This window comes from Tauraco erythrolophus, chromosome 2, assembly GCF_009769465.1.
Source record: "Tauraco erythrolophus isolate bTauEry1 chromosome 2, bTauEry1.pri, whole genome shotgun sequence".
NCBI classification, from domain to species: domain Eukaryota; kingdom Metazoa; phylum Chordata; class Aves; order Musophagiformes; family Musophagidae; genus Tauraco; species Tauraco erythrolophus.
The window spans coordinates 82,514,904-82,527,017 of record NC_141466.1 but is presented as its reverse complement, the minus strand read 5'-3'; the positions used below and the strand labels follow the sequence as shown (position 1 = coordinate 82,527,017).

Genomic DNA, 12,114 nt, shown 5'->3' with positions numbered 1-12,114 from the left:
ATTAATGCTTCTGGCATGCAGTTTTGTAACTTGGCTCTAATAGCAGCGTTTTTTGAAGCCTTCCCTCTGTTTCTGGTCATTATTTTATCAAATGTAAGAGTTCAATGAGAAAGGGAGATAATTGCCCTTATGCTTTTCCTTAGTGGAAAAAAAAATGTTTCTTTGTGCCTGTCATCTTAAGCAATACCAGCTTGCTAATGAAAGGCCATAATGCTTGCTGGCTTATTTTTCTTCTATAATCTACTTCCTTAAGAGTTTTTTTCCTAGACCCTTGTACAGTGTACTCTTTTTTGGTGATAGTGTGTGACATTGTCTTTTAAGTGTTACTTTCTGCTCTCTGGAGATGTGCTTTTTATAGGTAGAGCAGAATCTTACATGAAGACTCCTTACATCACTTGATGTTTTATCTTGAGTAGATAGTTTATCATTCAGAAAAATAAAATCTTGCTTGATTTATTGTCAGTTGAAAGTAACAGTAGATGAAATCATAAACAGGTCTGTTAGGCTGAATCTCACATCATTAATTCCTACTGTTCAAGTGGTGAGACTTGAGATCACTTTAAATGCAGAACTCTTGGGGACATTGGATACCTGGCGGTTAATTACTTATTTGTGATTTTTTTTTTTGTACATTATGTGAATATGTCAATTTCTTTAGTACAAGATGTAGGTCTCGCTTTAGTTAACTTTTGATGGAGATTACTTTTACATTATCAATTACTTTTGTAGACAAGGAGATTTGAAATTTTTTGTGCATCTTGCCTGGTGAGTGAAAATCCTTCAGGCCTTTCTTTAAGACACTAGATCAGAGAATTAACAATTGCCAACTAAGATTTATCTAGTAATATCTACTATTAGGCTAAGCCGTTTACCTTGATAATATATCCGTTATGAATTAGAGAGACATTACCATATTAAATAGGTGAATAGCTTAAAGGCTGTAGTTTCTTCACAATTTAGCAAAACCTTGTGATAAATATAGCTGGTTAGCTGTTCCAGTTGTTGCCCAAACCCCTCACTATTTTTGAAATCTCAACACATTTTGCAAGCAGGGAGGTTGCCTCCTGCGTACATCAGCTCTGCCACGGCGTTTGCAGAACTGCAGGCGTAGGGCCGGAGTGGGGGCCCTGCAGACTTGGCCTAGAGCTGCACAATAAATGATGGGGAAATGGACTCTTGTTCATAATGAGCCATGAATCAGAATTACACTGAATTCCCTAAAGTTAGCCTTTATGACTGAATCGACAACGTCTTTACTGGTGTCAGAACAGGCTTTATTTGACTGTTATAAGAAAGGATTAATTTTAAAACCTTCATAGAAAAGAGGGTATGACTTGTGTAGCGCGCGATCTTCGAAGGGGCAAGTAGGTTACAGGCGGTGTCTCTTCTTGTAGTGTTTTTTTGGGGGGATTCTCAGAACGAGAAAGTCGGAAAGTAGGTTTGGTGAGGCATTCATAATTGTATGTAAATACATGCACATACGTCTATTTCTGGCATCTTGGAGGCAGCATTTGAAATGCTGTGATCTGGCTGGCGGAAACTGGAGGCAGCTGGGGTTTTTTGACCTGTGCCAAGTGAAAGTTCTCCTGTTGGTGAAAGTTAAGTTGATTTGGTTTTATTTCTCCCTTGATTTCTAGGGTTCATGAGGTAGTAGTCAGACTATGCATGGTTTTGTAGAGGCTGTCTCAGGTTTATAACGAGAACAGAAACTAATCTGGTTTTAGCAGCAATTTTTTTAACATCAGTTTAGTAGTTGACTGACATTTAGAGAGAATTTCATCCTTGGACATCATACTTCATGTCCAGTGAGTTTCTTAAATCAGCCTTGGTGAATCCAACATGAATATTCAATGTTAAGTTGAAAGTTTCTTTAATGAATCACTTCGGGCATTTAAGCTGACCCACAAGTAGAGTCTTAGAGTACATGAAGTGTGGTTGTACAGGAGATACATTAATCTCTGTTTATTGGAGAGTGGCTCTATTGGGACTGTGTGCAAGTAAAGGAAAAAAAAAAAAGGAAATGGTGATCTCATCCTTGATGCCCTTAGTTTGTGAAAATTAGCATGCAAGCTGGGGAATCAGGTACAGCCTTGAAAGAGATCCTTATTTTACCTGTGGTTGTAAAGGTAGTCTAGAGTTGATGTTAGCTGCTGGTTTTGAGATGGTTGTGGTTTTTTGCATTTTAACACTTGCAATTTAGTGCATTGAATAAGTAATGGATGTCTTCTTTTAACACCTTTTTACAGCTATTTGATTAACAAAATGAAGCCTTCAAAGCTGCACTGTTGGATTCTGAGTTGCTTTTCTATGGCATTGTGTTGTTGGTGTACTTCAGATGCTTTCCTTCAAGGGTAAGTTATACTTTAAAAAGAAATCTCTGACAGTTATTTCTTAAGTGCACAGCATAGTCGTATAATGAGTGTAAATTTTCTTGGTTTATTATGTACTATTTTTGATGTGTTATTCTTCCCCAAGGGTGATTGGTAAAACGAGGCATCTACATTAAGTGGGGGAGTGGAGGTCATGCCTGCTTTACATTTATTAATGTATCAGCATGAAAAAAGAGGGGAAACTTACATTACATTCATTGCGCTTAAAAACTTTACAGTCTTGCTTTAAATGAATGACTTAGACTTGTGATGTAGTAACGACAAAAATCAGAAATAATTCTGGGATCTATAACAAAAAACTGGAGTCATCCTTATAGCATGAATTGCACCAACTGGTATACTGTAAACCTTTTTATACCTTTTATTTTTTTCTTGCAGTTTTCTCAGTTCTAAGAATTTTAAATTCCTTTTCATACAGCATCTCAACTGGGGCTGAAGCAGTGCCATGCAGCCTTTTGGTGGTTATTGCACTAGGCAAAATCTGGGCTTGAATACCAGTGGGCCGTGGGGAAACCCACACACCAAATCACACCCTTTTGTGGTAAAGGCTCAAATTCCTATTGTATTATATTAGGAAATAAACTTTTCTCCTTCCTTTCAGTGTTTTGGCAAGAGGACGGTTAAGGATGCTCAGTTTAGTGTTGAGCTTTGTATAATGGCTACATTGCCATCTTTGAGGTCCCTTCCAACCCTAACCATTCTATGGTTCTATGACTGCAGCTGGTTGGTAGCTTAGACGCTATGCTGAGGTTTCATGGATCCCCAGGACTTGGGCTGTGGCTTGGCCATCTTGGCAGCAGAGGCAACTCTAGAGGCACAGTGCTGAACTGCATAGTACGAAATAACTTGGGTCAAAAAAAGGAGTGATATCCCTGAAACTGGATAGGTACTGAAAAGGCTTTCCTCGGATTCCAATTCTGAGCTTAAGTTTCTAAAACTTGCTCTGTTTAATAATCAAAATTTTTTGACCTGTCCTTAGCCAAAAAGTGTGTTCTAGAAGAACTTGTTTTGCCATGATTGTTGTTGCAGAAGTTCAACGGCTCTTTCAAATACAGATGAAAGGTGGTATTTTTCTAAGCAGGGATTTTATCTGAAGCAAGAAAACTAACTGCTCTACAATATTGGGGAATTCTTCTATTCAGGTTTCTACAGCAGGAGTAAAGACCAGTTAGAAGTCTTAATGGTTTTCATTGTGGCTATGCCTGATTTGTTCCAGAGGTATTCTGCTAAATTATTAAAAAACCACAGATACATATGAATGCTTAAGAGAAAGTGTGACCATTGCCAACTAGCGAAACTAGAGGAAAAACTGAGAAGTCGTGTAACATGGGAGCATCCTTACTTCCTCAAGTTGAGAAGAATTAACTTTCTCATGTATTTTTTATATAACCTCTGGCAAGCAGTAACGAAGGACATGTTAGCTTCCAGAGAACAGCAATTTATTTTGACAGTGCTGCATATAGTGCTGTCAGTTTGAATAATTTACAGTTGTTTTTGTTGATTAGGTTTTTCCACTTGCTGTTCTATTTAATCACTTGGTGTGGTCGCTTAATAGCGAAATGTATCTGCTGTTGTGTCTGAAGCAACGTTTTTTTTTTTATCTGCTTCAAGTTTATCCAGAAGAGGTCTGCTCCAAACTGTTGGAAAATGTCTCTGTAAAAGTGGCAAAGACATCACAGAGGCTTCCAACACTTTTTTTTAACAAAATTTTTAAGCTTTTTTTTTTTCCTCTGCATAGTAATAAGATAGTACTAATGCCTCTGTGAGTTATAGATCTATTTGAGGCCTTGAAACATAAGTGCGTTTGTAAAATATGGGATATTCCTTCTTTAGTTCTTCCTTATGTAACCTTAAAACTGTCATGATTTGATTATTTATTAAGTGTTTAAAAGTTTCTTAATTTATAGTAAGCATTTTGAAAACGTAGTGTGTGAATTAAATGTCTGTAAATGATAAAGTCAACATTTTTGAGATTTAGTTTTTTTTTACTTTACTTTCTATTCTGATTTTTTTTTTTAATCTTGTCTAAGAGGTTGGAGACATTGGCAAGATCAAATCGTATCTCCTGTGTTCCTTGTGGTTGATTGTAGTCTTCTTTTTTGGAAGAATAGTTATACTTCCGAGAATGTTGTATACTTTATTTTCAGCTAATGTACCCATGAAGAAGAATTAGAAGATTCTTAACATCCTAAAAAAAAGATATCTTATTTGTTTGTTTGTTTGTTTGCTTTTAGTTATTGTTGTAAAAGTTTGCCAGTAAGCACTCCCCTAAACATAAACCAGAACATATTTCTTCCATATTTAAAAAGTGGAAAGCATATGGAGATAGGATGCCACGAGTTGAATTTGTTTAAAAATTGTGGAGTATTAGCATGTTTCTAAATATGTTGTTTCTATGTGATTTGTTAGTTTGGTCCTGCTGTGTTTGGAGTTCTCAAATATTGCAGTAGAAGCTATAAACAACAACCAGCTCTGAAATCAATGCGTTAAACTAGTAAGCATTGTGCTGCTGGCTGAAGGTGTTGCTCTTTTTAAAATGCTTGAGGAAAAAATAGATTTGTCTGTCCTTCTCTAGTGGCAGCCACCCTCATGCCTGGAAGAAGCTGTATCTTGCTCATCATTGGCCAGTGACTGTATGTAAGGTGAGATTTTTGTGTTTTGTTCTCTTTTATCCTGACAAAGGTAGCCTTGGACAATAAATGTTTGAAAACAGAATGAACGAGGCCCATCAAGCATTTAATCTTGCTTATGCACTTGTATCTTTCTGAAGGCTTTCACTGACCTTGGTGCAACTTTTGCTACTTCCTCTGCACTTCAGAGTGCCGGTAAACAGGACAGGATTATGGTGTGTTACAGCTATAGTAGTCAATGTGGGATATACTGTACACTAAGCCTTAATTGCTTGTTATATATTTAGTGATGTCTCGTTAGTTGTAAACTTAATCCTAGACTTTCACCAGACTCTGTGAAGAGACTTGCCTTCCTTGTCTGTCTGAAGACAGCAGGCTAGTACTTGAACTGTCTGCCGCAGTTTTAGGTTTGTAGTGTTGGCTCCAGCGTTTTAATGATAAGTCATCAAATATGGATTCAGTCGGGAAAGAGAGCTGTAAAGCTGTTATAGTGGGTGTCTCTGAGCATTTTTGTATTTGAGGTGTGAGAACAAAAACGAACTCAACCTTCAACATATGTCTGTCAAAAGCACAGCTAAGAGATCTTCTACTTATGTCCCTTTTCCTATAAAATTCCTACTGCTGTCTGATAAGTAGAACGTTCTCGCTATGCTGGAAATACTCAAAGCCTCTTCTCAAACAGCTGAGTTGAAATATGCTATACTTGAGAATGGAAGATGTGATCAGATTTACTGACACAAGAATGAAGAACCCTGGGGATAATAGAGAAGCTTCAGTTTCAGGCAAATGTCTGTGGAGCCAAAAAAGTCCCAATTCTGGGAGTCTTAGGTTTATTTAGTACAATATTGCAGTCTTTTTTGTGCTTTAGGTACTTTTTTATTTCTCATTTCTATTTCTGGAAATAAGTATAGAAGCAATAGCAGCAAAAGACACACAGTGCCTAAATTTCTGAGTAAAATTAGATGTACTTTACAGTGGTTCAGTGTGGAGGGGAAGTGTCAATGACAAAACTCAGGTGTGCATGACTGAGACCAAGGAGTGGCTGCTGTTTTGATTTTTGTCAGTTTGCCTGTTTTTGAGGGAGAATAAGGGCAGATTTGATGTAGTTTGTCTCTGATTTTCTGTTGAGTAAACATCATTGTTACTGACTTCAAGCAGAGATGATGTTCAGGAGTTTGCAGTGCTTGATACGAGTGAGCATTCAGAGTCAGTAGCAGTGCAAATTGAATAATTGAAGATATTAAGCATCAGAAAGCGTAGGGTTTTTTACACTTACGTAAGGCAGACAGAAGCATTCCAAAGGGGTGAAGAAAAAGTGAAATTAATATCATATGAAGTGACTGTTGTGGTTTAGCTCAGCTGGAAGCTAAGCTACCATGGAGTTGCTTGCTCACTCCTCTCCCCCATCTCGGTGAAGGTGGAGAGCAGAAAAATGTAACTGAGAGTCGAGATAAGAACAAGGAGGGATCACCCACCAACCATGGATTGGGCAAAACAGGCTCAGCTTGGGGACAAATCAATTTAATTCCTTACCAGTTACTTCAGAGAGGATAAGGAGAAACAAAACTAGATCTTAAAAACACCTTCCCCACTCCTCCCTTCTCCCCGGCTCTACCTCCTCCCCTGGCAGTGGCACAGGGGGACAGGGAGTGGGGGTTGCAGGTCAGTTCGTCACACGCTTCTTCCTTAAGGGGGAGGACTCCCTACACTCTTGCCAGGCTCCATGGGGCCCCTCCTCATCAGAAAAATAGTCCACAAACTTCTCCAATGTGAGTCCTTCCCACAGGGTGCAATCCTTACCCATCAGATTGCTTCAGTGCGGGCTTTTGATGCAGTCATGGCTTCTTAAGGTGCAGCCACCCACTCTGGTGTGGAGTCCCTTCCCATAGACTGCAGACACATCTCTGCTCCACCGTCAGCCCAGCACTGTGGAGTCCCTTCCCACGGAGACTGTCCTCTCTGGACTACTTGGGGTGTAGGCATCTGTGCTCTGGTGTGGGGCCCTCTTGCACAGGCTGCAGGTGGACCTCTGCTCCACTGTTTCACCACGGGTGGCAGGGGGGCTGCCTGCCATCTCACCACGGGGTGCAGGGGAATCTCCACTCCAGCACGCCTTCTCCCACTCCATATTCACTGACCTTGGTGTCTGCATAGCCGTTTCTCTCAGATCTCAGTCCTCTCTCCGCTGCAGCCACTCTGCCCAGCAGTGCAAACTCTGCCCAGCAGGCACCCTGGGAGTGAGGCACTTTGGAGCTCTCCAAGCCGCGTCGTTGTGGCCAGCGCCAGTTGAGTGGTGGTGGCCCAACATGGGCAGCTGCTTGCACAGGAGGTCTGGGAGAGGAGGCCAGCCTTCCCTCTTCCCTCACTTCACTGTAGGTCCAGCCTGGGTCAGGCTCCTTTGTCCCCTTCTTAAACATGGCATTCATAGAGGCACTGGTTGGCTCGGCCCTGGCCAGAGAGGAGGGGTTTCCAACCTGGCCAGAGACCAGTCCGACTTGGAGCCGGAGAAGCTTCTAGCTGCTCTTTACAGGGGCTATCCCTGCAGCCCCTCCCCTGCTACCAAAACCCCACCACATAAACCACCACAGTGACTTTTTGCCTGGTTTCACATCACTGAGTCATATGAAGAAACAGAATCTCAGCTATACTCTCGTAACAGCTTGCTGTCTGCTAACGCAGAGGAGTTCCCAAATTTGGCTGTGGGCTTTTTTAAAGTATATAGGTTCTTCTGAATGTTCAGTGTATTTATATATGATTGCTGTGTTGTTTCAGGGAGGAAATATTTTTAATGTCATTCTTCAGTTTAAAACTGTTGACATGATGTTGAAGGGAAAAATAGCTAGGTGAAGGAAACTGCGAAACTCATTATATAATTTATATAATAACCCTTTGAGATGCTACTTTGTGCATGTGCTTATTAGTTTATACTTCCTATGCCAAGGAACACAATTACACGATTAGAACTTTGCTACGTTCTGTGTTCTTGATAGGTGTATGGATGACCTACGTCTTAATTCCTACCCGTTTTACTTATGTGTTCAAAAAGTTTTTCAGGCTTTTGAAGGCCTGAAAGGCTTTTTTTAAAATTTAGTGTGCACAGTTCAGCATGCCAGAAATTTGACAATACACATCTCCTAGCTCTTCCTATGCTTTAAACTATGTGTGTTCAGCTTTTTAATACTGAGTGTGATCAGCACAATTAAACTAGAAACTAAGTGTTTCATAATCATATCTTCTAAACTAATATATTAAAATAAAACAATGAGTATCATGGACGCATCATCTTAACCCCAGGACTTAACTACTGACTGCTGCAGTGAAAGGGTGAAGGAGGAAGAGAGATGTTCTTCCTCGTCATGTGATTAGAAATTCCACTACCATATAACTGACGTAAAGTGACTATATCTTCCACAAAGATAGCTAAGCTTAAATTCACAGGCCTCTAATGATTATGAATTTGATGTTCCCTCAATAAATTGTGCCTGTGGTCCAATTTGTTGAACTTCATGTGGCTAATTCATATCACGCTTAAGCTTTCCGGTCACAAATTAATGTCAACCCTGTTACATGGAAATAGGAACAACTCAAGAGCAAGAAGAGGGACTTTCCCCCTCCCTTTTCATGGAGTTGTGAAGATCTTAATTCGAGAACTTAAAAAGACAAATATTATTGCAGCTTCTGCCTCTTGGAGATTGCAAAAAGAGAAAATCTTCTGGGGGGGGTTCCGTGTGAAATAGGGAAAATTTGATGCAAGTTTGTAGGCTATTCACTTCCTTCTCTGTTGAGAACAGAAAGGGTGATAAAGAAATGGGTACTAAACCCTGCCTTTTACTGCACATATGTGCTGATCAAATCAAAGAAAGGACAACAGAATAGGCTGGTGAAACAGAACAATCTGAATTCAGGTTTGAATGTAGTGTTAAGCAGCAGAAGAAATTAGTATTTTTTTTTTAATATGAGATAAAAGGTTTTCCTAATTTCAGGCTTTGGCAATAATTTTATAGCAAAAGCTTAAGGGAAGAACAGAAGCATTCTTTTTTCTTCTCTCTTGTTTTTTTTTTTGGTAAAAATAGAAGTAGTAATATAATATAAAAAGAGTTAAAGTGACTCAGGTGAGGGCTGTACACTGTTGTGATCTAGCATTAGATCAAAAAATCACTTAGATAAAGGAATACCTTTATTTCTTTGTTTGTATATTAAGCCAGGTGTGTCAAAGCAAGTCCAGTTCTTGACATGCTATTTTGGAACAAAAGAAAATTTTTTCCTAAGTGCCCATGTAACTCATAAGGTAACTCTTAATCTATGCCTCCAGCTTCTTTGTGGTGGTTTAGATGTTTTTGTGGGTCTTTATCTTCTGTAAGCATAAACACTTCAAAGGTTTTAGCTTATTAGCTGATGCTAGAGAGGTGTTAAACAAGAAGTAAATTTGTTTTATCTCCTTTGTCCCATTTTTTTTTCAGCAACCTTATAAATTTGGTTCATTCATTGATTGGTTTTACCTCAGGGGGTGGGGAGAAGAAGTAAGGGGAATGATTACAGACTGTTTGGGGGAGAGAGGTTGGAAAGGTGAGCTCTCTCCACAGTTTCAAAAGCAAGGATTTTTCATAGCAGTTACGATGTTTCATTACAAAATAACACTTAAAATTGATCTTAATTCAACAGATGGCCTACTTAAACAGGGCGGTTGAAAAGGAGAGCAGAATTAAATATTCCACTTCCCAGAAGCAGACTTTTTATTTAAACTTGAGATATCTGTATGCAATCCAGTAGCACTACCCTCGCCTATGTACAAGCCTACTATACCAAGGGATTGGTAACTTGGGCAGCTCTGCAGGTAACACTTCTGTGACAGTTTGATGGTATTCCACTTTTTGGCACGTCAGAGGTGAAAAAGAGCTCCCACGCATCTCGTAGCCTCTCTTTGTCCTGTGTCTTGCTGTTACAAGTATCTCAGCATAGTAGCTGCTGTAAGGGCTCACTGGCACCTTGCTTTCTCAGTGTTGTGGATCAAGTATGGTTAATTTGGATTTATTTCATTATCAGATTGCTTTAAAACAGGAGAAAACAGTGTTCTTTTTTCAAATTAATCTATATATGTATAGAAGGCTTTCTGGTGTCCGATGCCTACTTGAAAATACACGTTTGTAACTCTGTTTCAAGTCAGCGATTGCCTGAGGTTGAATTAATCCTTCAGCAATCAGTATATGATAAACAGAAAGGCTGACAAGAAGTGTTTTTGCTGAAGCAGCAGGGATATCCAGCTTCTCAGACTAATGCTTGCTCATTTTATGATGTCAATTTAAAATGAACATTGGAAAAATACTATGGCCAGAATTAAAAAGGAGGATGAATGAAGCTGGGCAAAGCATGCGAAATGTGAACTAATGTGCTGTAGGCTTCATTGAGCTCACAGTTCTGACAGCGTGGAATGTAACACTAAGAGCCTGATGAAACATGTAGAAGAGACTGCTAATAAGGTTAGTGCTGTGATAGGGGAGAACTGATTCCAAATTGAAAATACTCTGGGCTTTCCTTTAGCATGTCTGGGAACTGTGGTTAAAGATGGGATAAGGAGCACAATTGCGTTGTTCTTGTTCCCACCCTTGGTTAAGCAAGCTGGTTAGCTGTCAGGTTGTTTTTCAGGGGATGCTGCATTAACTGCTGGCTATTAATTTTCTGTATTTTGTGCTGGATAGTTGGACTCTTTCAGCTCCACAAGGTTTGCATCATGACAGGAGCAATATCATTTAGGCATTTGCAGTGTGTGTTTGTTGAAAATACTCGTTTCAGGAAAAAAAACTGTCACTGGGTTTAGTTGCTTCTATTATTGGTGGTGAGAAAGGAGAGGAAGGAAATGGGGACACAAGAAAGTCTTGCAGAGCTTGCAGTTTTGCCATCACTGGTCTGTGGCATGTGTCAGGCAATTTGTGAGATTACAGACCTCTCTCTGCTTTTCTCTGCACTCTGCTCTTGCTTTGACATCACATTAAAAGGCATTGTGGCATAATTAAGACAGGATGCAGAGCTGAAAAGGCACGCTATTATGGGGAAAAAGTCCGAGGAGATTGTTATTTAATGAAAAAGTGTTTATTAAAAGGAGCCATAATTACTATGCAGAGTAATCGGGGAAAATACAGTAATGGTATTCTGTGATGTGTGAACGTGAATTTTTTGTTTGTTTGTTTATTTTTATTCAGGAATACGTGCTCTGCTCTAAACAATAATTAACGTGTAGGCTAATTCTCCTGCATTATCAAAAGTTTTAACTGGAGTCTTTTTTTGTAGGAATATATATTCTTTCCTCTTCTCTCCATTCCCTTGCCTCTCAAGTCAAAATATTTAAAAAATGTATTCTAACTATTTTACTTGGAACAAGGAACTGATCTTGTATCTTCTTTGAATTTTTCCCTTTTTAATACTAAAACAAAACTACTCCTGGACACTTAAAGATAGTTGTGTGCTTGTCTCATATTGCAGTTTATTTTGACATTTTTTATTTTAATAGGTCTGCGGTCCTTGGAAAGATCTGATGATGAGAAAAATAGAGAGCGCTGCCGCCTGGAATATGATAAATGCAGATTTAGCTCAAGTCATTTAGCATGGATCAGACTACTTTCTATTACCTCAGAACCTGTCCTTTGTCTTCTTTTTGCACTGCCTGTTCAGGATTCCCCCTGATATTCACTTGTTCACTTCAAAACTTTAATGCCAGTTGATGTCTGCTAAATAGTACAATCCATGACATCTTGAGTTCGCCAGTTCCTGATTTGGGCAAGCAAAAGTCCTCATGTCTCACTAGAGCCTTGGACCACCAGTGAATAAGTGTTTATTTTTTCCTCTAAACCATTATCCCTGGACACATGTAACAAATATTCTGTATTTTTGTTTTTCACAGATGAGTGCTAATGACTGTCAAGACCCTCCAGATTATTGGACTATCCATGGATTGTGGTATAATCATAGAGTGTTTAATTGAACCTAGAAAGGCAAAATCAAGTTTTGTACCAGGATGTTTAGTGCTTTTGGGGTTTGGGTTGGTTTGTTGTTGTTGTTTGGGGGTTTTTCTTGGTTGTTTGGGGGTTTTAGGGCTTGAT

The 12,114-nt window shown here is 39.3% G+C and overlaps 1 protein-coding gene across 1 annotated transcript in view; it reads left to right on the top strand.

Annotated features, from left to right (window-relative positions):
- RNASET2 (ribonuclease T2) overlaps positions 1-12,114 on the top strand; it is a 33,311-nt gene that overhangs the window by 1,004 nt on the left and 20,193 nt on the right. Inside the window, exons 2-4 of the mRNA XM_086631535.1 lie at positions 2,247-2,351; positions 4,966-5,032; positions 11,916-11,971. Coding sequence (XP_086487661.1) covers positions 2,263-2,351; positions 4,966-5,032; positions 11,916-11,971 — 212 coding nt within the window. The 5' untranslated portion in view covers positions 2,247-2,262. The remainder of the gene's footprint in view (positions 1-2,246; positions 2,352-4,965; positions 5,033-11,915; positions 11,972-12,114) is intronic.